This window comes from Miniopterus schreibersii, assembly GCF_964146895.1.
Source record: "Miniopterus schreibersii genome assembly, chromosome: X".
Taxonomy (NCBI): Eukaryota; Metazoa; Chordata; class Mammalia; order Chiroptera; family Miniopteridae; genus Miniopterus; species Miniopterus schreibersii.
In genome coordinates, this window is record NC_138104.1 from 100,214,255 (window position 1) to 100,240,479 (window position 26,225).

The following is a 26,225-nucleotide window of genomic DNA, read 5'->3' on the forward strand; positions in this document are numbered from 1 at the left end:
TGAAAGTCAAGGTTAGTGTGTTCTCAGATCAGCTCTCCCAGGTATAAATTTTTATCCAGTGACAGGACTTGAAACTGAGAGCTGAGCCTAGAGAAGTACATGAGTAGCCTTTCTCTTCCTAGGCTTTCTCCTTGAGTAGAAATTGTCTCTGCAAGTTTTGGCAATTATCTATGCAGTAGGCTTTTCAAAATTGAGATCGTTGTCAAGTATACCTGGTTCTAGAAGTGTTCTGTCGGATGCTACAGCCACTAGCCACATGTGGTTATTCAACATTTCAAATGTGGCTAGTCTGAATTAGAATATGCTGGAAATGTCAAATGTACACCAGCTGTCAGAGACTTAGTAAAAAATGAAAGTCAAATATCTCAATTTTTATTGATTAGATTGAATTGAGATGATAGTATTTTGGATATTTTGGGTTAAATTAAATATAATAGTTACTTCTACTTTTTTCTTTTCACTGCTACTGGAGAATTTTATTGGATCTTGGAACATTTTAAATTATATATGTGCCTTGCATTTGTGGCTTGCCTGTATTTCTTTTGGATGACTGTTCTAGGCCTGTGGATTGCAGATGTGTGAGTGCATGTATAAGGGCACAGCTCTATGATGTTTGCATGCTGAGCACATTCTTATTACTAATATATATATATATATATAACTATATAAAAGACTATATATATATATATAGTCTTTTATATAGTTATTGTACTCCATTATACTCATGGGGAGGTGGGAGGATGAGAGGACATGGGTTTACAAATAAGCTCCTTCCTGCATAGTGAAAAATCATTGCTTTAGAAATTAGTCTTATAGGGGAAAAGTTGATATTTGGTAATATAGATCGAAGACTCTTATTTATCTTGCTCTAATGCAAGCCGCCCTCATGTGTCACCTAGATATTGTGACTGCTCCTGGGATTCTGAGTGGGAGTTTTAGCTTTTCTGCCTGAGGGAGAAAGGGTACCTGATCCCCATGGTGTTAGTTTTCCAGGGGACTAATCTGGAGGCTTTTAGCTTTATGGACCTTTAAGAAGTTGTATTCTATTTTAAACTTGTGGTCTCATGTTCTGGTATAAACTGGTCAAATCATTCCACTAGGCTAGGATGGTTCTAGGTGCCCCACTATTGGAATCCCTCCCCTTTTGTGGCTCTGATAATGGCTGTGTTCTCCCCAACCAGAGTTTAGAGTATTAAGTTCATCTGACTCTTTTAAATTTTTTTAAAATTAAATTTATTGGGGTAACTTTGCTTAATAAAATTATATAAGTTTCAAGTGTACAGTTCTATAATACATCAGCTGTATATTGCTTTGTTTGTTTACCACCCAAAGTCAAATCTCCTTTTGTCATCCTGACTCTTAAAGGTTATTTTGATTTGAGCACTTTTAAAGCGCTCAAATGGTACCTTCTAGTTACCTACTGCAACTGACTTCTTTGTCTAATCATAAGTACAGGGTGGGGCAATAGTAGGTTTACAATTGTGAGGACCGAAACACAGAATTTATTCTGTAAACCTGCTTTCACTCCACCCTGTATATATCCACCAAGGCTATGGGAGTGAGGGTCATCCTTAAATTAACCATGTTAGACAAAGAACCTTCACTAGAATTACTCATGAGAAATGTTAGAATTTCCAAAATAGTCTTGAGAAGTATTAGAATTTATAAATTATAACAAAATTTTAATATAGAAATCAGCAACGTTACAGTCCTTGGACAAACGATAAAATATTAAATTTAAGTACCTTGATATTTATAAAGTTATAGCTCCTTATGTTTTCTGATCCCTTAATATATTTATTTTAGTTTTTAGTGTTTATACTCCCATTTTCATTACTTATTTATAAGATGGAAGATAAATTACAACTACATGTGACAAAAAGATTTAGGACATTTCACATTTGATTTTTCCCCTCTCTGTTCTTTCCCACTCTTTCAGGTTGCTGCTAAGTGGGAAGAAATTAGCTCGGTGCTCGTAGATGACTTTATTGGAACTGGAACAGAGCAAGTACTACTGCTTTTAAAGGACTCTTTAACTTCAGATTGCTTGAGTTCATTTCAAATAACGGATCTTGACAGCATAAACTATTCAGTGAGTTATGTTTACTTTTTATACATTAGGTACCATTTTAGGAAATTTAAGTGCTTTAAAGCTTTTGACCAGCTATATAAGTATTTGTGATTTCATACTTAAAGTAAACTTTTTGAACTTTATATGGCTTGACCAGAGACATAGAAGCATGGAACAGACTAACAAATCTCAGAGGGAAGGTGGAGGTGGGTGGGTGGGAAGAGATTAACCAAAGAATTTATATGCATATATGTATAACCCATGGACACAGACAATAGTGTGGTGGAGGCCTGGAGGGGCGGCAGGTGCAGGCTGGAAAGGGTCAATGAGGAGAAAAAGGGGACATCTGTAATACTTCAATGATAAAGATAAGTTAAAAAAATATATATATTTATATATATATATAAAGGGACATCTGTAATATTTTAAACAAAAATAAAATTTAAAAATTAAAAAAATAATAAAATTAAATTAAATAGAAAAAAAAGATATGTATGTATTGAATCTTTTAAAAATACAGTCGGGCGCCACTTGACGATGGGGATAGGTTCTGAGGAATGTGTCGTTAGGCAATTTGTTGTACAAACACCATAGGTGCAGTTACACCGACCTAGATGGGCTAGCCTGCTACACACCTAGGCTATGTGGTACAGCCTGTTGCTCCTAGGCTACAAATCTGTATAGCATGTTACTGTACTGAATACTACAGGCAGTTGTAACACAATGGTAAATATTTGCATATCTAAAAATATCAAAACATAGAAAAGGTACAGTAAAAAATACAATGTAAAAGATAAAAAAAGGGTACACCTGTACAGGGCACTTACCGTGAGTGGAGCCTGCAGGACTGGCAGTTGCCCGGGGAGAATGAGTGAGTGATGTGAAGGCCCGGGACACCGCTGTAGACTTTAGAACACCACACACTGAGGCGACACCGCATTTATGGAACAGCATGCGGTGACGTGAAGCACGGGATGAAGTGACGCCATGGAAGATGCGACCGCGAGGCGCGCGAGGCCGCCGGTGCCGGTGCCGGTGCCGGAGGGCGCGCTGCACTGCCTTACGGCCCGCCTTGTCCCAGTGGAACGGGCGCGATGCAGCGTCCAGGACAGGAAACGCATCCGCCAGTGGGGTTGCGTTTATCGTTATCAGGCATCATGTGCTGCATGCAATTGTATGTCTATTGCATGTGCCTAGACTTTTATGTGACTGGCGGCACAGGTTTGTCACCACCAGCATCACCACAGACACGTGAGTACTGCGGTGCCCTCCAGTGTTGTGATGGGGCCAGGGTCACTAGGGAATTGCAAACTTTGAATGTCCTTTCAACAGATGTCATACAAGTCGACTATGCTTTTGAATATAGTATATCTAGTGGTCAATCAAGTGACAAAAATACTGTAAATTAACTTACCATTGCTTCTGAAAGTCTTTTTATATCAATAAACATAATAATATTGGATTAATTAAAGAATAAAGTGAAGTGAAACTGCTTTATTAAAACAAGTAACAGTTCATTAAGATTTTGGGCATAAGGGAAATAATACTCCTGAAGTTTCAGATTTATATAAAATGCTTCTGAGCTTCAATTTTTTTATTAGTGAAATGAGGGTAATTCTTATTTTTTCTAGTTATGGGATTTTAGGGTTTTATAAAAATCTAGTAAGCTGATACTTTTTGAAGCAGTATACAACTGTTACATGAGTGGTAATGGTAATAGTGATTTTTTATAGTTATAAGAAGACTGGGGGAATATATATTTTGTCTTTTATATAATAGTGTCTAACATAGAAAACTGCCCTTTGACTGGATAAACTTTAATTGTATATTGTTAATATTATGTTTTTTTAATTTATTTCAAAATTTCAGTTTCGGTGTATTTTTTTATTTATTAGAGTCAAACATTGGATTGCAATGAAGATGACTTATTTGAAGGCGAACAAGATAATCGTTATTTGGTGATTCCAGCTCTAGAAAGAAGAGTGAAAGTTAGTGTCTGTTTGCTTTTTGCTTTTGCTCTTTTGGATTAGTGCTATTTTATTTTATTTTTAAAGAATGCTTTTTATTATTTTTATTTGCTTTTTAAACCTTCACCGAGGACATGCTTGGGGGGTGGAGGGAGAGGAAGAGAGAGGGGGAGAGAGAGAGAGAGAGAGAGAGAGAGAACACTGATCCTACTTTTGCACCAGGGACATGTGTATTTAGCCTAAAGCAGCAGTGCCCGCGGCACCTGGCAGAGACAAACATAAAATCCTGTCCCCAGCCCTGGCCGGGTGGCTCAGTTGGTTCAAGCGTCATCCTGTACCCAAAGGATGCAGGGTCAGTTCCCGGTCAGGGCACATATCTAGGTTTTGGGCTTGATCCCTGGTAGGGGCATGTATGGGAGGCAACTGATCAGTATTTGTCTCTCACATTGATGTTTCTCTCTCTCTTTCCCTCTCTCCCTTCCTCTCTCTAAACATATCAGGTGAGGATTAAAAAAAAAAAAATCCTCTCTCCAAGCACAAATTTATTCTAGTCCTCATATTAATCTCAGTGTCACAAGTAATTTTTCAAAGAAAGTGAGCCACCCACAAAATAACTAAGCCCGTAAAGAAACAAGCCAGCATTTATTCACATAAAAGAACCAAAAGCATTTCTGTAAACTAAAAATACACTGAAATACAAAAAACTTAACAGATGAGTTTACAGTTGACTCAAAGACATTCAGAGGAAATTAGCAAATCAGACTATGTTAGAAAAGTTATTTAGAAGATAGCACAAAGGAAAAGAAGGAAAATATGAAAGAAACATAAAGGGAAGCCAGGGACATATGGAGATGGGGAATATGAGATAGTTGGGCTCCATTTTCCTCAGGAGTCTACATGTTGTCACTAGCTCTAAGTGTGGTTATAAACATTTCCAAGTGTTATAGAGATTAACAAGTCTACCCTGTCCCCCATTTTCCATCTGAGGTGACAAATGGAGAGGCAGAAAGATTAAGTAATTTACAGAGTATGAACTAGAGTCTAGAGTCCATTTCACTGTTCTTTCCTCTGTGAAATTTGCTTTCCAACCAGTTGTTGGAGGGGAATTGGGGAGAGCAGGACCTTGGAGAAACTCGTGCACATGTGCAGGAATGTTCACAGCAACACGTAATACTCCACAACTGGATGAAACGCAGATGTCCATCAACAGCAGACTAGAGAAGTAAACTGGTGTAGTCACATGATGGGATATTGGAGAGCAATGAAAGGCATGAACTGCAGCCACCAGGGACAAGTGGATGACTCTAAAACCTAATACTCAAAAAGTTCAGAAGCAGAACACACAAAAGCTACATGTTCTTTAGAAATTCATACAATGATGGTAAAAGTATGAAGACAAGAGAGTTATTAAAGATCAGGGTAATGCTGCCTCCAGTGGAGAAAGCGAGGTTTGTGGCTGGGAGGGCCCATGGGTGGCTCCTGGAGTGCTGCTGCTTGGCTTGGGTGTAGTTACATGGGTGTTGACTTCACGATTAGTCTGTAAACTGTTCTTCGTATTCTGCAGTCTTCTCCATGCGTGAGAGAGATCACAGTGCAAAGAACAAAAAGCAAGCTCTGCTCTCATGCAGTACAGCGTGCTCCTATATTAGGTTCTGTGTGGGTTTCGTTTGTTTGTTGGGGGGGCAAAGAAACTATTCCTTAGCATATACTACTTGGAAAAACTCTGGAAAAGTAAGCAATCTATTGGTTGCACAAATGGGATTAAGGGTGTAGGAAGGGAAGGTGAGATGTACTTTTATGTTGTTTAAATTTATTACCATATGCTTGTTTTCATAGTTTTATAACAAAACATCATAACAGAATATTTGAGCGGCCTAGTGATTTACCATTTATTCCTGGAGCAGGGGGCATGTGGATGGGAGTCGGGAAGAGAGAACAGGATCATTTCTGAAGGGGGCCTTATTTTCAGTCTGCCTACATAGTCCTTTCTTCACTCCCTCCCCTCCAGCAGTCTCAGATTTGTTCCACCTCTGCTGAGCACATCTTTCTTCCCCTAAATTACAAATTGCTCAGAAAATGAGTGATGGAGTGTGAATGATGTGGAGCCCACAGAACTAGGTCAACAGATGAAGTTTTAAAATATTTGCGAGACACTTTACATACTTTGTGCAATGAGGTAAAATGTGATTCAATCTTCACTCTCCAACTTCTATTCATTGATACCAAGAAAAAGAATGTACCTGTCTTAAAATGTAATTTAAAAGAAAGGAATTCAAAAGCAGGGTGCATTGTGTTTTTTCAATCTAGAAAAACATTTTTATTAAAAACTACATTAATACTGAAACAGTCTCAGATATCCATCTGAAATGAAACAGCTTCTGTCAGTTCAATGATGTGACTAAATTTTCAGTAACAAAATGTATTTCATGCATATTTTATGCTTTTTGCTGAGATCTGTTTATCTAGGACAATACAAGGAATGGATTGCTCTATGCCCAGGTCAGAGCCAGTCCCCCCCCCCCCAGTAGTTAACAGTCAATCTTAGTACTGAGTTTATTGGCACAAAAATAAACGCATGACAGTTTGGAAGCTGCTAATGTGTTATCTTTAAATTTTTTATAAAGGTTGTATGAACAGAATTTCAAATAATATCAAATTAAAAGTAACTATTTCAGTTTATAATTATGTCTTTTGCTTTTTGAAACAGACATAATTTCAACAAGAAAAACAGTTTCACTGTGGAGGTAGGAGTGTTGGTAGACTGGTTTTTATTCATATCAATTGGACTTAGTCATATTCATATTGATGGGCTACTAAACTCAGTAGTGAAACGAATGCTAATACATTGGCATTCTCTCAGTTTGACACATAAAGTCTATTGCAGTTACTTGCTGTTTTCTTTTGTAATTAGAGACTTAAAATGTACAAGTAAAATAGTTTTGCTCTGAGAAATATTCTCTGCTTTTCTATAGAAAAATGAATTAATAAGCAGATTTGGAGAGAGCACTTCCTGAATTAATTGTATGTCAGTTTTCATTTGAAACTATGTCTCTGGCAAGGATTTTTCTTTCCACTTTACAGGTTGGTTTGGCTTCTATTCAGGAAGTACAGCAGCATCTTTTGCTTAAGGAAAAAGTTATTTTAAAATCTTACAAAGCTTTAATGAACCTGCTTCAAGGAAAAGAAGATACTACATCAATTGCAGAGGAGGTACAATTCATCATGTGACATTTTATCATTTTATGAATTAAAACCTATTGAAGAGTTATTTATTTTTTAACTTTATTTTTATTGTTGACACTATTACAGAAGAAAAGTTATTTAAATAGGAAATTGGAATATATTAGAAATGCTCAATGGATCAAGAAGCAAAGTGGCAGGGATTATTAATGGTGGGCTTTTATGACGTTGAAAAATATGTGATTAAGAAGCCAGTATTTTACCAATTTGCAAATTATTCTCGGTAGGATATTAAAATCTCAGTTATCAGGAACCTTGGGGCATTAAGTCCTTTTGTTTAAAAAATATTTAACTATTTAATTTGTATAATTTGAATAGAAATTACTCCGAAGTGAATTATATATTTTCTGACTTCTTAAACAGAATTCCTGAACATTATTTAATCTTGCATTAGTGACACAGTTTCATCATTAGTATAATAGTTGTTCTTTTAGTCTCTTGCATGGTTCATTTTTAAGGATATTTCTCTAGGTAATGTCCCTAAATTGCTCTGATTTTTTTAGCCCTTATGTCTGCTTTTTATAATTTTACTGTCTCTTTCTTTGTGGTTGACCATCATAAGAACCTCTTTTATGCCCGTACAGCAAGTAATGTAGAAAGTTAGCAAAAACTGCTTTGACTTCATGAAAATAGTATTTATGCACATTAGTTCCAGGCAGAGAAGGGCAGAACAGCAAAGTTACAAATAAATCAAGAAAAGCTGAGCAGAGAGGAACTTTAGTGCTTTGCTCTGACCCTTCTCAAGGTTGACCATTCTTACAGTGGTCAGTGCCTTGTGTCTGTATTTCAGTCCTAGCAATATGAGGATTTGGGTCCAAAATAGGATTTTGTGAGTATAGGAAACATAACAAAAACCCATCATATTACATTTCTGTATTACTCTTGTAAGTTCCTGAGAAATCTCATGAAAGTCATTGTTAAAAGTCTCCCCATGTCCCTTCCTTACCTCACCCCAACAACTTTGCCAGTATTAGAAAAGGGGAGTCAGTGTTTAAAAATTAATGCATTGAAAGCTCTGTGTGCGAGACACCGTTTTGGCCCTTTACATGGTTCATTTGAACAGCAATCCTGGCAGGTAGTAATCATTTCTGCAGGTTTGGGATGACTAGTCTGTCTCACATCTCACCGCTACTGGCAGAATTGTCAGATTCCTAGGACCGTGTGTCGTCCACTCTAGTGTAAGTGCCCATATTGTGTTTCAGTTATTATCACATAGAGGGGTAATAGAGATTAATGGTTGAGATAGAGCATGGTCTCTGGAACCACTGTGCTTTGGTTCAAATCCCAGCTGTGCCCCTTGCTAGCTGTCTGACCCGGGACAAGGTACTTAACTCTCTGAACCTCATTTTTTTAAAAATCTGGAAAACGTAGATAATAATACTATGGACCTAGGGTATTAGGGTTATTGTGAAGGTTAAACAAATTAATACAGAAATGGCATTAGAACAGTGCCTGACCTATAGTAAGCACTGAGTAAGTGTTGTATATTATTATCATTACTACTACTACTCTTCCTCCTCCTGCTACTGTTTCTCTTGTTACTAAAATCCATGTGTGTGGAAATGAGTGAGTACAGCTTAGACTTTAAGAATAAAATTTTAGCAATAATCAATCAGCAGTTCAAAGATAATTTAATCATTTTTATTCATACAAAGTTTACAGTTATGGGTTTAGTGTAAGTTACTGATAAGATAAAGATTGGATTGTTTTCAGCATGCCTGGGGTACATATTGTCACATTATTTTCAAAATGGACTCCAGGTTTACATCCTGTTGTGTTGGATACCCTGTCTTGTTTCTAGTCACGCCCTGCTTCTTGATCTGCGTAGTTAATTATATATGTTTTATAAGTTTTATTTCAGTGAATTATGTATAATCTATAATATAATATAAGTAATTTATTTTAAAATATGTAAGCTTTAAGGCTGACCAAAAGCTGATTTACATAATTTCTTTTAGTTTTGCTACATTTGATAGTTTTTTTTGTAATTAGTTACTTAAACATGTTTTTCTTTTAAGAAATGTCTTGTTACTCTTTGTGGTGGAGAAGAAAATCCTGTTCATACTTGTGATGAAAGCTTATCAGGCAGTTCTGAAGATTCAGAACAGCTAGTAGAGAAGATATGGTATCGTGTAATAGACGACAACTTGGTTGTTGGAGTGAAAACCACATCTCTGAACCTGTAAGTAAATTCTAACATGATACCATTGTCTTGATGCTCTAGAATAGCACTTGCCCAACAGAAATACAGTGTAAGCCACACATGTAATTTTCAACGTTGTAGTAGCTATATTAAAAATGAAAATAGAAATAGGTGAAATTAAGTTTAATAATATTATATTCCCAAAATTATCATTGTTGAGGGATAAACAATATTCTGTATTAAAAAGCTGATTTTATTTAAGTTATTTAGGGGAGTATAAAATGCAATTTTTACTTTAGAAGTATTTGCATTCTAAATTATTGCCAAAATAGTCTTTTTAAAAATGAGTAGTTTTTTTCTTGTTTAAAGAAAAATGGGGGGACCTACTTCAGAAATAAAATCCAGTCATTAATTTACCATTTCTTTCCATTAAAAAACTTACTTTCCTGAAGTCCAGCATATTTGCAATGTTTTTGCTTTCTTATTTTAAGAGAAGTGTTATTATAGGATTTTTAAAAATGTGTTTGGCTTTTACACTTAATTTTCTGATACATTTTACATTTGAAATGATGTTCCCTAGTAAAGGAGAGAATACATTTTGTTGTTGTTGTTCTTTGTATGACATTTAATCATCTATTTGATTTTAAAGAATGAACTTTTAGACTAAAGCAAACTCTGGATGTTTTACAGGTCTCTGAAGCAGGTGACTCTATCGTTGTTAATGGATGAACCCCGCAGCTGTAGCTTTCGGCCTATTAAGTGTCAAAATAGGGTGATCCGGTTGAGTAGGGGCTCTTTTCCCGCGCCCTGCTCAGTGCCCTGTGCAGTGGGATCAGAGGCAAAAAGGATCAAGTTGGCTGGTGGTGAGGAAGAAGAGGAAGAGGAGAGCTTTGTTTGTGGACAGCCGCCTGAGGAAGAGCGCGTCCAGGTGATCGCTGCTGTGACATCTCTTTCGCCGCTTTTAGTATTCAGTCAGTTTTGCTGCATTGTGCTGCTACAGATTACACAGAGAGAAAATGGTAACTGTTCTCAACATCGTTTTGTTCCGTGTGGCAGACTTTTCTTAAGTCTAGAAGATTTTTCAAATGGGAAATATCTAGTGACATTTCCAAAGAAACCTATAGGTAATTTTTGTTGGTACTTTTTAATCATATACCTAGTTGAATCAGAAAATTTTAAGAACTCTCTTTATTTGATAATAGAGTTTAGTGACAGAGCTTGTGGCATGTTTTTCTTGCAGAGCACATGGAAGATCTCTTTGCACTTCTTGCAGCATTGCACAAAACTTGCTTCCAAATCACATCACCCAGATACGCCCTGACTTCAATGAAGGCATGGCTCTTAGAACACATGAAATGTGAAGTAATCAAAGAATTTCCAGAAATCTGCTTTTGTAAAGGGTTAGAAAGTTTGTATGGGACACTCTTCCACTGGAAGCAAAGGACATCATTTGAAGGGATCTTAATAGTCTATTCCAGGTAAGGCACATCAAATTGGCATTGCTCCATCAGAGTTAATGTGTGCTGAATGTGTGGCCCAACAGTAATCCCCACGGTACAGTGCTGTGCCATTGTGGGACATGTCCCAGCCATTGCCTGGTGTAGCATGAATGGACAGGTGGCCTCATTTAAAAACTGACGCTGTTTTTCTTTTAATAAACTTTAAAAAATTTTTTTTTAATGTTCACCCGAGGATATTTTTTTCCCATTGCTTTTCAAAGATAGTGGAAAGGAGAAAGAGAAAGAGAAACGTCGATGTGAGAGAGACATCAATTGGTTGCCTCTGCACAGGCCCTGACTGGGACCAGGGATGGAGCCTGCAACCTAGGTACATGCCGCTGACCAGGAATCGAATCCAAGAGTCTTCAGTCTATGGGTCAACGCTTCAACCACTGAGCCAAACCTGCTAGGGCAAAAACGGAAGCTGTTTTTAATTTTATGTTTTTCGCTTTTTAAATTTTTGGTTGGATAGGACCTAATAATTAAGATTTTCTCTTACCTCTCCCTCACAATAAAATTTTAAAAATATAATATTGATCTTATTGCTCAGAGAAAAAAATTGGGAAGCAACCTCATGAGTATTAATTGACTTGGGGTAGGATACGTATTTTTGATTGCTACAGTCTAAAAACTGTCAATGATCATGTACATGCATCATTGGTTCTATTCATTGTAGAGTATTTGTACATCAATATTAATTGATTAATATGTTGTGCACAACTGCTTTGTGCTGTCCCAAATTTTGTAATATTGTGTTTGTCTTTTTTATTCCAGGAACCAAACAGTTTTATTCCAGTGCCTTCATAATCTCACCAGAGTTCTCCCTGTAACCTGTTTCTTCAAAAATCTAAAATCAGGAAGTGAGGATTTCCTAAGTGATTGTTTGGCATTAACTTTGGAGAAGGAATTGGTTATCCTTGGTTCTCTTTCTTCTGCCTTAGCTAAGATTGAAAACAACGTGGAGCAGAGGTGTGAAGCAAGCAAAGAAAAGAGTGGTGGTGGTCTGGCTGCTTTATCAGACAGACAAGAAAACATCCATCCCTACAGAGAAGAACTTCAGAGAGAAAAGCAAACATTGGGGACGGACCTAAAAGTGAGTGGTGCTCTTTATAGAGAAATGACCTTGAAGTTAGCTGAGGTCCAGCTGAAATCAGACCTTGCTGCACAGAAACTGAGTGGCCAATAATTATAATCTCAATTTGATTATATTTTAAAATATTTTTCCCTGCTAGAACATTTTGGTTCCACTGGTTTTTATTTTACATTACATAACTCCTTTGTAAAAATAAAAAATGAGGCTTTTTGTAGGATATTAGGTTTTGATGAGGCACAAGATAGCATGGCTTCGAGCAGCAGTTCTCAACTCGCGCCGTTTTGCCTCCCTCCAACCTTTCCACCACCCTCCCCAGACCAGGGGCATTTGGCTTGTTTGGAGACATATTTTTGATTGTCAGAAGGAGTGGGAAGTGGGGAGGGTGAGGCAGGGGTGCTATTCACATCTGGTGGGTAGACGCCAGGGATGCTGTTAAATATCCTACTCTGTAAGATGAGCCACCTAGAATGATCCAGCCCAAAAGGCTGAGGTTGAGAAATCCTGCCTTACAGTTACCACTTGAGTGAAGGCAGAAGTGATCTATCAGTATTTGGGTCTAAATCTTTTTTTTTTATTTTTTTATGTTTTTACTGATTTTAGAGAGAGGAAGGAATAGGGATAGAGAGATAGAAACATCAACGATAGAGAAACATCATGGACCGGCTGCCTCCTGCACGCCTCCTACTGGGGATCGAGCCCAAATCCGGGCATGTGCCCTGACCTCTAGGTTCATGGGTGGATGCTCAGCCACTGAGCCACGTTGGCCAGGCTGGTCTAAATCTTAAAAAAACCAAAAACTTAAATAGACTTTTTATTGTATTCTGCTTATTTAAAATCTAGCTTATAAAAATTAACTTCAAACAGATAAACAAGATTGTCAGGAGTCACAAGTTTATGTAAAGACCAACCTCCTGTGGAAATTTAAACGGCAGACTGTCTGGGTGAGACTGTTAAAATGAAAGTGTTTGGAACCCTTGTTAATTTAAATTTTATTAGAAAGTTTCTCTGAAATTGTTTGTCTATAGGAATGTGAAAATTTTAGGCCATTTCTCTGAAAAGCATCTCTCTTTCAAAAGGCTAAGCATACCTCACAGGTCAATATTTTTTAAAAAATTAAAAATGCCTTTAAGCCATCTGAAACTCTTAACTCTAGGCAAAGCTAAAATATAATATTCTAACTAAAATAATTTAATGTTCCTCATGGATGGAAAAATTTAAAAATAAGTGAAAATTCACTTCAGTCAGGAAGTGATTTTTAAGGAGTTCAGTGAGACATTTCAAAGGGGTAAAAATTCAACCTATTCCCTTTTTTTTGAAAAAAAAAAAAGAATTCTGGAGTAATAAGAGAATGTCAGGAGAGGAAAAAAAGACTCAAAAGGATATGGGCCAAAAGGAATGTTTCTGATCCTTTTTGCTCTAATATCCTTAAGTGAGATGGAAGAAATAAAGATGATTGTAGAAAGTGCCATTTCGTGCTTGCAGCTATGAAGTGCTAATTCCCACCCTGCCTTAGAAGTGCTTGTACCTAATGATCTGATGATGTAAATGGGTTTTAGAGAATATAGGTTCTTATCTTGTCTCTGCCTTTATGATTGTCCGTATAATGTGCTAGCTCTTTTTTAGTAATCCATTGCAAATTGAGACAGCTCTCTTTCTATGAAATGTCAATGGAAACTATTTCAGACCTTCTGAAAGTGGAAATGGAATAGTTTCAGGATGAATTGTGGAAATCAGGGAGCAGGATGTGTCAATAGATATATTAAAACTGCCCATGGCATGTTCTGAAAGAACAATGAAGTATAAAGTATAGAAACTAAATTGGAAGGTGGAGGCTGTCAAAAAACTAAGTAGAATTTAATTGTAGTAGTTTATCCGTAGGGAACTTAGGATAATAAAAGTGGCATTTGCTTATTTTTTATTTATGAAAGCTACCTAAAGTTATTAATGTAGATATACCAAATAACTTCTTTACAAGTGAGTTTGGTACTTAAATATATTTTTCTACTTACAAAAAACTAGAAAAGCCAAAGTTTGAGGAAATGATGGCCTACTGCTCTCTCATGACTGTTGTCTGTTTGCCTCTGTAAGCGTTTTCCTCTGGCCACTGCCCTCATCGTGAATTGGAAGCTTCACTCAAAAACAGTCTTCCCTCCTTTCCCTCCCTCCCTCCCTCCCCCTTCCTTTCCTTCCTTTTATTCTGCCTAAAAGTTGAACCGTATCAGATATTGAGAGGTATCCTTTTTCTTCCTTGTACTCAAACTTGTAAAAACATCCGTTTCCATTCTCATGGAATGAGTGAAAGCTCTTTCTTGGATAACCACATCTAGAGAATTTTAGGCTTTTACTGCTAAAGACAGTATGGTGCAAAGGAAAGAATGTTGATCCATAAACAGTGTACTTAATTGAATCCTTCAATGGTTTGTTCTGTTTTCCCTTTTAGAGTTCCCTTGATCTGTAACTTGAATTGCTTACTGCCTTAACCAAATAGCCCTATCTTGTTGTGTTGAGTATCTTCACAGTGCTAATGGTCTGGCCACTTTCTAGGAGCTTATTTCGATAATCCTGTTGGCTTTTTATTCAATAGGGTAGCAGGCAGTATTCAGGTAATGAATGTTCATAAGGCCAGAAGATCAGACACCTTCTGAGCCTGCACTGTTGAGATTTTTCCTGTGCTGCACTTGTGAGAAGCTACACTGGACAAAGTACCTGTGTGCATAACTGTAGGTCAACATAATGGTCCTGAGTCCAGCTAGGAAATACCTTTAGCATCATTAACTTCATCTTTAATTATCCATTTCCTCACAGCAGCAGCCTACTTACCCAAAAGTATAAGTAGTGTTACAGGCCAGTAAAGCATACCATTAGTAATGAACCAAGGCGTTTAGCACTAGGTACCCAGTCGGTGTAGAGTGGGAGAGAAATGCGATGCACTGTATTGATGGCCTGTTGCACATTGATTTCTTTCTTTCCTTGTACCAGAACTCTCATTTTATCCAAGAAACTTCCTTTCCTGTAGTTCATGTGATGGGGAAGTGAGCTCCATTCCCAGTTCCGAAAGTTAGTCCTGACTCATCTAGGCCAGTCAGTGCAAGACATTTCCCTGGGAACTGTTACTGGTTTGAGATGGACACAGACCATCTCAAGGGGAAGGACTTGGTTCTTCGGTGAGGAAGAGGTTCTCTTCCTGTCCATCTGGAAGTAGGTGGCCCTAATTTATTTACTTACTTATTTATTTATTTATTCATTTTAAAAAAATTGTTACTGATTTCAGAGAGAGGAAGGGAGAGGGAGAGAGAGAGAGAGAAACATCAATGATGAGAAGTCATTGATCTGCTGCCTCCTGCACGCCCCCTACTGGAGATTGAGCCCGAAACCTTGGCGTGTACCTTGATGTGGTCCTAATTTAAAATGTTGAGAATTATCTTATAACCACAGGATATTAGGCTTTCGAATGAATCTGACCGTGTAGACTGAATAATTGTTTTATTGTGCCCCTGATCAAACCTAAATCTCATCCTTTCCCAGGACTGCCTATTGCTTCAGGAAAAAATAACTAGTGACAGAAATCAAGGTTTCTATTAATTGCAGGTGAAATAATTTCTCACTGCTAGAAATGGGGAAAAGAATCCCAGAGAATGAAGCTGACTGTTGGACATGTGGAGTTCCCGGACAGGAACAGTTTAGTACGGAGGCAGGATACGCATAAAAGAAGAGTAGGAAAGAGCCACCCACTCTCTGCCCTCACACGTACCTTTCATTGGCTTGCTAGGCTTCTTTCCTGGGTGTTTTTGTTTGTTTTTTAGTTTACAACTCAAATTAGTTCATATCTCATAGTATTTTATGTCTGCGATCAGCTTTTTTTAGTGTTTTTTTTTTTAATCTTCTTTTCTCTATCACTTAGCTTCCCTCTGCTATTACACCAGGCTACTTGTTCAATTATGCCTTCCTCACTGGGTTAGAGGTATATGTCAGATTATTTAACTTATTTCTCCATATTTCCTGTGTTAGAATATAAAATTATAAATGTCAGGATCTTATTTTTAGTGTTTCTTAGATATGAGAATTCAGACTTGCAGTTCTCTTCTGACAACTGTTCTCATATCCTCAGCTATATGCTATAGGAAGGGAAATCTTTATCAATCGTGATTGTTCTAGGAGTCTTTGTGTTAGAAAAAGCTGATTTGATATAATGGGACTGTTTTGGAAATAGAGTAGTATTCCTGTATCAAAAGAGGGGCACAGCATTATTAATTCAGAGCTTATAACCTTTTCAAAGGTAACAGGTACGTGCTAGAACATGACTGGTTGCCTTTTAATGTATACTAGGGAAGCAAAAGATAACCCTTTTTAACTTCATTCTAATCTCATTAAAAAACAAGATTATGGGAATTTTTAGTGTAGTTTTTGTAAGCCTGATGAGATGTTTTAAGGTTTAGAATGAGCAAGTAAATTGGGTATGTCAAGCGTGATAATAAAGTCCTCCTAAAAGTTATCCAAACAGGAAATGAATATGCTCTAACATTTGCAAGATTCTGGTAAATGTAGTAAATACTTAGGGAGTGGTGGGGTGTAACATCCGAAGGGAGCCAAGACCAAATGTGCTCTTGATAGTCTGCAAAATCTTTCAAGAAAGTGAACATGCAGTATGCGTGTTGGGCCCAAGAAGGGGAGGTGGGACTTGGTGTGCAGACGGGTCTGGTGTTTTCTGAAGCCAGTGCCAACTGGAAGGAGAAAGAATTAGGCTAGAAGTATAAATATTAGGAAAAATAATTATCCACAAAATTTAGGGAAAGAGTTGGAAATTGCAATTCACACTTGCATACCAGTTTTTTATGATGTGGCATTGCTGAGAAATAGCAATAGCTCACATTTATTGATAATTGTGTGCCAGACATTGATTTAAATGCTTATTAGCTCATATGATCTTTCCAACCATACCAAACTGTGCTTTCCAGGAAAAAAGCCACTAGCCACTGGCTATTTAAACTTATATTTAAATTAATTATAATGAAATTAAAACTTTGTTTTTTTAGTTATACTAGCCACATTTCAAATACTCAGTGGCCACATGTGGCCAGTGGCTACCATTTGGACAGTACGACATTTCCATAGTCACAGAAACTTCTCTTAGATAATGCTTCTATAAGATGTGTACTATTAACAATCTCTGGTTTTTACATCAAGAAACCGAGACCCACACAGGTTAAATAACATAACCAAGGTCACATGGATAGTAAGGAGCAGAGCCAAGATTCAGGTCCAGCATAGCTCCAGTCCCTTTGCTCTTTCACCACTATGCTATTTGGCTTATAAAGTCAGTTTGTAATAAAGCAGTGTATGTCCTTACTGTTTTATATTAACAAAATGCACTTATTGCAAAAGAAGATTATGAGAAATCTACAATTCAATAAAAATAAAAATATAAGTTTGTTAATGTAATTGAAATATTGTAAGAACTCTGGGCCATGCTATATTAAATCTTGCAATAAGCAAGTTCTTAGAGTTGATTGATGGCTTCAGCTGAGTTTTATGTCTTGACTACTGACCTCCAACTATATCTAAATACCTGAGTCTCTTATTTCCTCTAGGTTTCTTTGTTAGACCCATTGCTCTCCAGAATTATTGCATTTACCACTGCTCATTCTTATTTTGAGGTTTCTGAAATGTGGTGTCTGTTCCTTATAGAACCCTTAAGTAACTTCTCTTTGAGACATCTCTGGGAGATCTGGAGATACTCTGAAGTGTTTGTCATTGCCTGGGAATAACTGGTAGAGCTTGGAATTCTAGGAAAAGTTGTGAGCTGTCTAGTCTACAAAACTTACATCTTTAGTCTATGAGTACTATATCACTTGAGAAGAATAGGGGTGGAATTCTTTTTTTCACCCTTTGTGTGCTCTAATCCTCCCAAATGATGTGCAGATAGAAAAACATTTCATCTCTTTAAAGATATCAGTGGTGTGTCAAGTGGAAGGGGATATAGAGTTCTTTCATTTGGTTGTGTTTATTGGTGTCTCATTGAAAACATTGTCATTCCCAGGTGTATAAGTAGGTGCTAGAGACATAAAGATACCTATGACTATTCTTGGCTTTCAAAAAGCTTGCAGTCTTAATGGGAGGGACAGTGGTATAGAATTATATTGTACATGGAGGTAATTCATAAAAGTATTCCTAGGGTTCCATGGGAATACCCTTATAGGACACCATATCCAGTAGGGACTCCATCTGCGAGCAGGGGTTCTTAATTTTGGCCTTTGGGGATCTGATAAAGGCTAAGGATATTCATGTTGGGGCTGGTTGTGGATTTAGTGGTGTAGTATAATGGCATTTTGCCTAATGATTCAAGGATCATCTGCCAGACCTATTGTTGCCCCATGAAGAAAGGCCCAAGGAGAACTGTATACACAAAGAAGGAAGTTCAGACCAGAGCACTTGGGACAGTAAAAAGGGGTCTGAAATATTTAAATCATGTGATTTTGCAATATTTATTGATTGAAAAAATGTATTTTATTATATTGGTGAACCCATAAAATAATTATATTTAAAACCCTTTTAGAAAACAAAATTTGTTTAAAAAATTTAAATAACATATCCATGTACATTAAAGTAAATGATTTCTTTAAGTTGATTGTTTGAATTATTTTGCCTGTTTTATTGTGGTAAACACATAACATTGAATTTATATTATTTTTAACTGTACGGTTCTTTAGTGTTAAGTATATTTAAGTGGTCGTGAAATAAATCTCTAGAACTTTTTCATCTTGCAAAACTGAAACTCTATACTCATTAAACATCAATTTTCCCTTCATTTCCTTCTAGACGTTACTCTACCCTAATAATTCTCAGCCATGGTTATACCTAAGAATCACCTGAGGACTTCTTAAGGAGATTTGCTGATTTTAAGCCCCACTGCAAAGCTACTGATCCTATTGGTCTAGGTTCTGCCTTGGGCCTTTACATCAGTTTAAAAGGGCCCTGGGTAATTCTGATGTACAGCTAGGCTTGAGAGCTACCCCTTTACAACAAGCTGCAAATCAGCTTGACCATTTCAGGGGGCATGACTTACTGATTTCTTTTTGTCAATGGCATCTTTCTCTTAATAATGTAATATGCCATGGTTTCTCAAATTTTAATGTAAATACAAATCATCTGGGGATCTTGTTCAGGTCTCCATTCTAATTGAGCGGGTCTAGGGTGGGGCCTGAGACTGCATGTCTAACAAGCTCATAGGTGATGTTGGTGCTGTTTTTTGAATACCTTGTGTTGATTGGCTTAGGCCTGGGTTATGAGAGGGAGACTTTTTACTGTTTACTACTTAAATGTTTTTGATGTAGGCATTTGTGATGGGTTGGATTGTGTACCCCAAAAAAGATATGTTGAGGTCCTAACCCCATACCTCAGACTGTGACTTTGGAAATAGAGTCATTTAAGATGTGATTAGTTAACTTGAGATGAAATCATACTGTAGTAGTATGGGCCTCTAATGCAGTATGACCGGTGTCCTCATAAGAAGATGTGAAGACAGAGACAGGGAGAATATAATGTGACAATGTAGACAGAGATTGGAGTTATGTAGCTGCAAGCTAAGGAATGCCAAAGATTGCCAGCAAACCACCAGAAGCTAGGAAGAGGCAAGGAGGGGATCCACTACAGATTTCAGAGGTAGCATGACCCTGCGTACATCTTGATTTCAGATTTCTAAACTCCAGAACTGTGAAACAATACATTTCTGTAGTTTTAAGCTACACAATTTGTGGCATTTTTGTTTCAGCATCCCTAGGAAACTAATACAACATTTATCGATGACATTAGTTTTAAAAATGAAAAGATCAAGGGTATTTTGGAGGAAAGAGGAAAGGTCATTGTAAATTAATGAAAAACAAAACAGCGTGATATTTGCATAGGACTATAAAGCAGGTGGTTGTTGGTATTAAAGTATAAGATTCTGTCAATTCGTCCTAAATATCTATTAAGTTTATCAAGCTTTCTTCCATTTTCATGGCTACCTCTCTGTTCCATGCGACCATTATTTCTCACCTGGACTATTTCAGCAGCTTCCTAACTTGTCTTCATGTTTTTTACTCTTGCTTTCTTCTAAGCCTGTTCTTTAAACTGCAGCTACAGTTGGCAAAGCACCAATATGATCTACTGAAAAGCCATTCATCATCATTTCAGTGTCATTGTTCATTCAGTGTCTTCCCATTACTTTTAGAATAAAGATCTAAATCCATATGTGGCATGTAAGCTATGGTGTCATCTAGCCTGCCTCTTGAGCCTAGCTAGGATTCTACTCCTGTCCCTGTGGGCACTAATCACTGACATCCCACCTCTTCTTTAAGCACAGCATTTTGCTTCCTACCTCAGAATCTGCACATGCTGTTCCCATTATCCAAGCTGCTCTCTCTCCTATCCTACTCTCTTCGCCTAGTTTCATGCCCACATATCCTTCAAATCTCACTTCTTAATTTACTTCCTCATGGAAACCTCTGATCCTCCAAGACCCAGTCAAGAGTCCCCACCCGATCCCCGGTATACACTTTTGTAGTATAACATTCCAGTAACTATAATTAGAATTTAATAGCTAACTAATTATAGGCAGGTATTATAGTTAACTCCAATTTGAAGTCAGGGCTGTTGTCTCCAAAATGTAAAACTCTTAACTTCCTTATGACTAGGGCTCATTATCTGTCCTGATTACCTTTGTATACTACCTAGCATAGTACTTTGCACATACTTGCTGCTTGACTAATATAAGTGTAATTTTTTTAAAAAGAGGACACTAATGAATGACATGTTGTTTTAAGAAATTAAAGGGCTAACCTTTATGTGTATGTGTGGGAGGAGACAGAATTTCCATATTAAGAAGCTTATACTTAATTCTTCAATCAGTGGTTCCAAGACTTTGATCATGTGGGCAGGTATAGCTTTAAAAATTGAGGAGGCCAGAACAGAGAACCCAAAAATTGACCCAAGCCATTACTCTCCATTAATATTTCACAGAGGAGGCAAGAGCATACAGTGGAGTAAAGACAGTGTTTCTTCAATAAATGGTTTTGGGAAAATTAGACAGGTACATGCAAAAAACAAACAAAACTAGACCACCAACTTACACTATACACAAGAATAAACTCAAAATGGATAAAATAATTAAATGTAAGTCGTGAAACCATAAAAATCCTAGAAGAAAACATAGCAAAATCTCAGATATCTCAAGTAGCAGAATTTTCACCGAAAAATCTCCTAGGGCAAGAAAATCAAAGGAAAAAATAAACAAATGGGACTACATCAAACTAATAAGCTTCTGCACAGCAAAAGAAACCAGCATTAAAATGAAAAGGGAACCCACTGTATAGGAGAACATATTTGCCAAGAATACATTTGATAAGGGGTTAATTTCCAAAATGTATAAAGAACTCCTACAACTCAACAAAGGAAAACAAACAACCCAATTAAAAAATGGGCAAAGGACCTGAATAGACACTTCTCCAGAGAGGACATACAGATGCCAAGAGACATTTGAAAAAATACTCAAGGTCACTAATCATCAGAGATGCAAATTAGAACTACAATGAGGTGTCACCTCACACCTGTCAGAATGGCTCCATCAACAAATCAACAAATGACATGTGCTGGCGAGGGTGTGGGGAAAGGGGAGCCCTAGTTGCACTGCTGGGGGGAATGCAGACTGGTGCAGCCACAATAGAAAACTGTGGAGTGTCCTCAAAAAATTAAAAAATGGAGCTGCCCTTTGACCCTGTGATCCCACTTCTTGTAATATATCCTAAGAATCCTGAAACACTAATCAGAAAGAATCTATGTACCCCTATGTTCATAGCAGCGCAGTTTTTAATAGCTAAGATCTGGAAACAGCCCAAGTGCCTATCTGTAGATGAGTGGATAAAAAAGCTGTGGGACATTCACACCATGGAATACTATGCAGCTGTAAAGGAGAGGGATCTTTTACCCTTGAGACAGCATGGAGGGACCTGGAGAAAATTATGCTGAGTGAAATAAGCCAGGCAGAGAAAGACAAATATCACGTGATCTCACTCATATGTGGAGTCTAATGAACAAAATAAACTGATGAACAAAATAGATCCAGAGACATGGAAACATGGAACAGCCTGAGGGATCTCAGAGGGAAGGTGGGGAGGGGCAGCGGGAAGAGATTAACCAAAGAACTTGTATGCATTGCCCATGGTCAGACAATAGTGTGGTGAAGGCCTGGGGAGCGGATGGGAACCAGGTGGAGGGGGGCAATGGGGGGAAAAAGTTGGGGATATCTGTAATACTCTCAACAGTAAAGATTAAAAAGAACCTTTCAATCTTATGAAACAGCAAAAAAAAATTTTTTGAGGAGGCCAGCATGGATTTAACAACGTTTTTTAATGCTTGATATTTTGATATTTTGATTTTTTTTTTTTGTCATGTAAGGATGTTTAAAAGTGGCACTATCATTTTATAAAACAGAATATATTGATACTAGATATATAATCATAGAATACAGATAATTTAAACTGAATAAATTTGATTTTGTGAAAAAATTCACCACATTGGCTTTATTTTCTCAGTCTCATCACTCAGCACGCCGATTTAGAAACTTATGGACCAGCATTAGTCAGTGGATCAATGTTTAGGAATCATAGATAGGAAGTTTTGAAGGAATTTATGTTGGCTAGTGGCACAGTCTGATTTTTATTTTACATTGATGACCTTGTTAGCTGTTTGGACGCTGGATTGTAAGGAACAAAGAGTAGATTCAGGAATAGCAATTAGGAGATTGCTAGAGTGGTCTAGGTGAGAAATGATGAAGTGTTGATTTAAATTGGGAAGGGTAAAAATGAAAAAATGTGTTGCAGAGATATTTAGGATGTATGGTCAACAGGACTTAATTTGTAATTTATTAATTGTTATTAAAAGGTGGGAGATCAGAATCACTGGAGTTGAATGTGTGTGTGCACATAGACATTCACATTTATGCCTAGATTTGCCCTAGACCTGAACCAAATGGTCAAGGGTAGAATCTGGCTATATTAATTTTTTTAAATGTGATTTAGATGCTTGCCATACAAACCATGGGTAGATGGTCAGTAGCAGGAGAGGAGGTAGTCAAGGAGGACTCCCAGGGTTTTATTTTGGGTTAATTATATAGGAAATGTAGGGAGGTGAATAGTTGGAACTCCTTCGGTGAATCTATCCCATTTTTATTGAATGGGCTGAACTCAATGAAAGCAATCTTCTTTTTGTACTCAAACAGTATTTCCTGTACACCCCTATAGCTCCTCTGGTACTTTTGGATACAGAAGAGCAGTCACATTTTCAAGTATTGTAAAATTCAGTCCAATTTATTGTCTTCAAAATGAGACCATAGAAGAAAGAAAATATTACAGTAACAACAAAAAAGTATCCATAACAAGAAATATGGAAGATCTGAATGAAGAAAACATTTAAATACTACTAAAGGATCCCCCAAATGACTAAAAAATAATAATATATATCATATTCTTAGATAGGAAGACAGTGTCATTAAGAAGTCAGTTCTCTCTGTTAGTTTATAGCTTTAACCTACTCACAATAAAAATACCAATAGATTCTCTTTGGAATAAAATTTAATGAAAAAGAAAATGCAAATAAACATTTAGCAACATGTGCAACTTCAAAAATGCAAAATGAAATGAAATTCCATGGAAAAAGCTGGACTTTAATGGCACAGTAAAGTGAAATAGGTTGCCACAGACCTACTCTTCCACTAGACAAAACTGAATACATTACAAAAATCACATTTTAAAGGGTTCAGAGAGCTGTGGAAACAAGGACTGGATGGACTAAAATTACAAAACAGGAATAATTATTCCATATTGACTTGATAATTGCCAACCCTTTGTTACCTGGGGCCAGGCTATGGATCAGGCTTGGTTCAGGCAAAGGTCGTCTGCTTGCGGACAGACGTCAGCAACCTTTTAGCAGTTGCATAGTGCTGTAGTGACAAACTGAAACATTAAGGGCCCTTAAATGCATACAGGTTTCACCTTGGGGTAAAACTATAGTCAGTGGCTGCGCAAGAAATGGGGGAGCTAGCACAGAAACTTCTAAGAGGCACACTGAAATCTCTTTCAGTTGTACAGTGCTGCGAGGGAGGAGCTCTGCTTCCAACATGGCTGGGTTCTCCTTCAAGGCATTTGCAAAGTTTTGAAGCTGAATAAGGTGGAGGGAGGAGGCTAAAGGGATAAAATGAAAACTTCTGAGGGTCAGAACTGTCTTTTGTTAGCTTCCAGGGCCAAGGAGACCTGTGCTTCCAGAATCTAGGAACAGGAACATAGCAGAAGTAGATGGAGTCTTCCTAACCTTGCAATAGATGATGCTCAGTTTCTGCTTGGGTTGAGTGGATTAGCTACTCACCCTAACTGACTAATGAAATAGAGACTCTCTTTTCCATGAACCTCTTTTCCTGTGTATGGTTTTTCTATACACATTATCTGGCACACAATAAAATAATTTCTAGATAGGCAAAGAGGCAAGACTGTATGACCGGTAATGAAGAGGAAAACTACCGGTGGATCCACAGATGTTGCTGACACGGACTCTAACGTATGTTCTATAATAGAGGAAAGGGACAACATAGATGAGGTGGGAAATTCAAAACAATTGGAATCTAGATCAAGCGGAAAGATTAGAGCTGAAAATGTAATGTCTGAAATGAAAAACAGTGTATGAGTTTATCAGCAGAGGGCCATAGCAGAATGTACGATTAGTGACTTGGGACATGGGGTCAATTCAAAATGCTCAGACTCAAGCAGAGAGAGAAAAGGTGGAAAAAAGATTTGAGAAAAAGAGACGTGTGAGACATACTCAAATGGTTTAACATTTATGTAATTGAAATCCTGGAAGAAGAGGAAGAGAATGGGAATGAGGCAAAACCAATATTTGAAGAAGTAATAGTTGAGAATTTGTCAAAAATGGTCAAATATGTCAACCCAGAAGTTTCAAGAAGCTCAGAAAACTCTTAAGCAGAAAAAAAGGTAGGAAACCACACTTATACACATCATGGCAAAACACTGATAAACAAAGCCAAAGCCAATTAGAAAAGCTAAAATTGGTTAGAGAAGAAAGATACATTACCTTCAACAGAGCAATAGTATAACTGATGGCCAAGTTTTATCAGAAACAATTCAAACCAGAAAGCAGTGGAATTACATCTTTAAACTGCTTATAAAAAATAACTGATCCTAAAATTCTATGTGTAGCAAAAATATGTGAAGGTAAAGCCCTGGCCAAGTAGCTCAATTGGTTAGAGCATTGTCCTGAAAACTCCAAGGTTGCCAGATTGATCTCCTGTAACAACACATACAAGAATCAACCAATGAATGCATAAATAATGGAACAACAAATTGATGTCCCTCTCTCTCTCTCATCAGTAAATAAAAAAAATTTACATAAAAAAATAAAGGTACAGACATTGCCCATAAGCCTGCTCTGAAAGAAATATTAAAGGGATTTCTTCAGGCAGGAACAAAATGATACTATATGGAAACATGAAAATGTAGGAGAGAGTGAAGAACAAGAAAAGATACAGTCAGTAAATATACGTCAATAAATATTGTACAAAACAATAGTTGTCATGTCTTGAGTTTAAATTATTTATGAAATCAAAATGCATGAAAATGAGAATTGGCATCACCAAGATGGTGGAGCAGGAGACCCAGGCCTCTGGCCCCCAACAAAGAATGGCAATTAGCTATCCACAAACGGGAACAGCTCTGGGAGAACTCAGGAATCCATTTACGGAGCTTCAGCAACACTGTGGACCAAGAAAAACTGAGAATATCTGTACCAAAAAAAGGTAGGAATAATGGTTTGATTTTGCCTGCATCATCCCAGTGCCTGGTCAGCACTGCTCAGAGCTTCCTCACCCAAGGTCCCCTTGCTGGAAGAAGGAAAACAGAGTGAGCGAGCAGCTTCCCCAGGCTTTCAGGACACTGCCTGAAAGACCCACTTTGGCTTCACCCCACCCACTTAGAAACCGGCATGGCTGAGCCATCTCGAGATTGCTGGGAGTAAGGAAGGCCAGGGAGCACCAGTGTTAGCCATGCAGTGGGAGTGAATATTTCCAGGACCTGCTCTGCAGAGGACCCCAGTAGCCTTTGTCACTGAGGACCCCAATAGGCCTTGTAAATGCTGTGGACCCTGCAGCTTTCATCACTGAGTACCTTATCAC

The 26,225-nt window shown here is 37.4% G+C and overlaps 1 protein-coding gene across 2 annotated transcripts in view; it reads left to right on the forward strand.

The window, feature by feature from the left end:
• Positions 1-26,225, forward strand: part of FANCB (FA complementation group B) — an 87,560-nt gene that overhangs the window by 12,578 nt on the left and 48,757 nt on the right. The window contains exons 3-9 of one of the 2 annotated variants that reach the window (XM_081125601.1): positions 1,940-2,092; positions 3,967-4,059; positions 7,120-7,248; positions 9,297-9,460; positions 10,112-10,545; positions 10,662-10,899; positions 11,695-18,625. In XM_081125601.1, the coding sequence (XP_080981727.1) occupies positions 1,940-2,092; positions 3,967-4,059; positions 7,120-7,248; positions 9,297-9,460; positions 10,112-10,545; positions 10,662-10,899; positions 11,695-12,106 (1,623 nt within the window). In that variant the 3' untranslated portion in view covers positions 12,107-18,625. Of the gene's footprint in view, positions 1-1,939; positions 2,093-3,966; positions 4,060-7,119; positions 7,249-9,296; positions 9,461-10,111; positions 10,546-10,661; positions 10,900-11,694; positions 18,626-26,225 lie in introns of those variants that run through there. The other variant, XM_081125600.1, reaches the window with a different exon arrangement.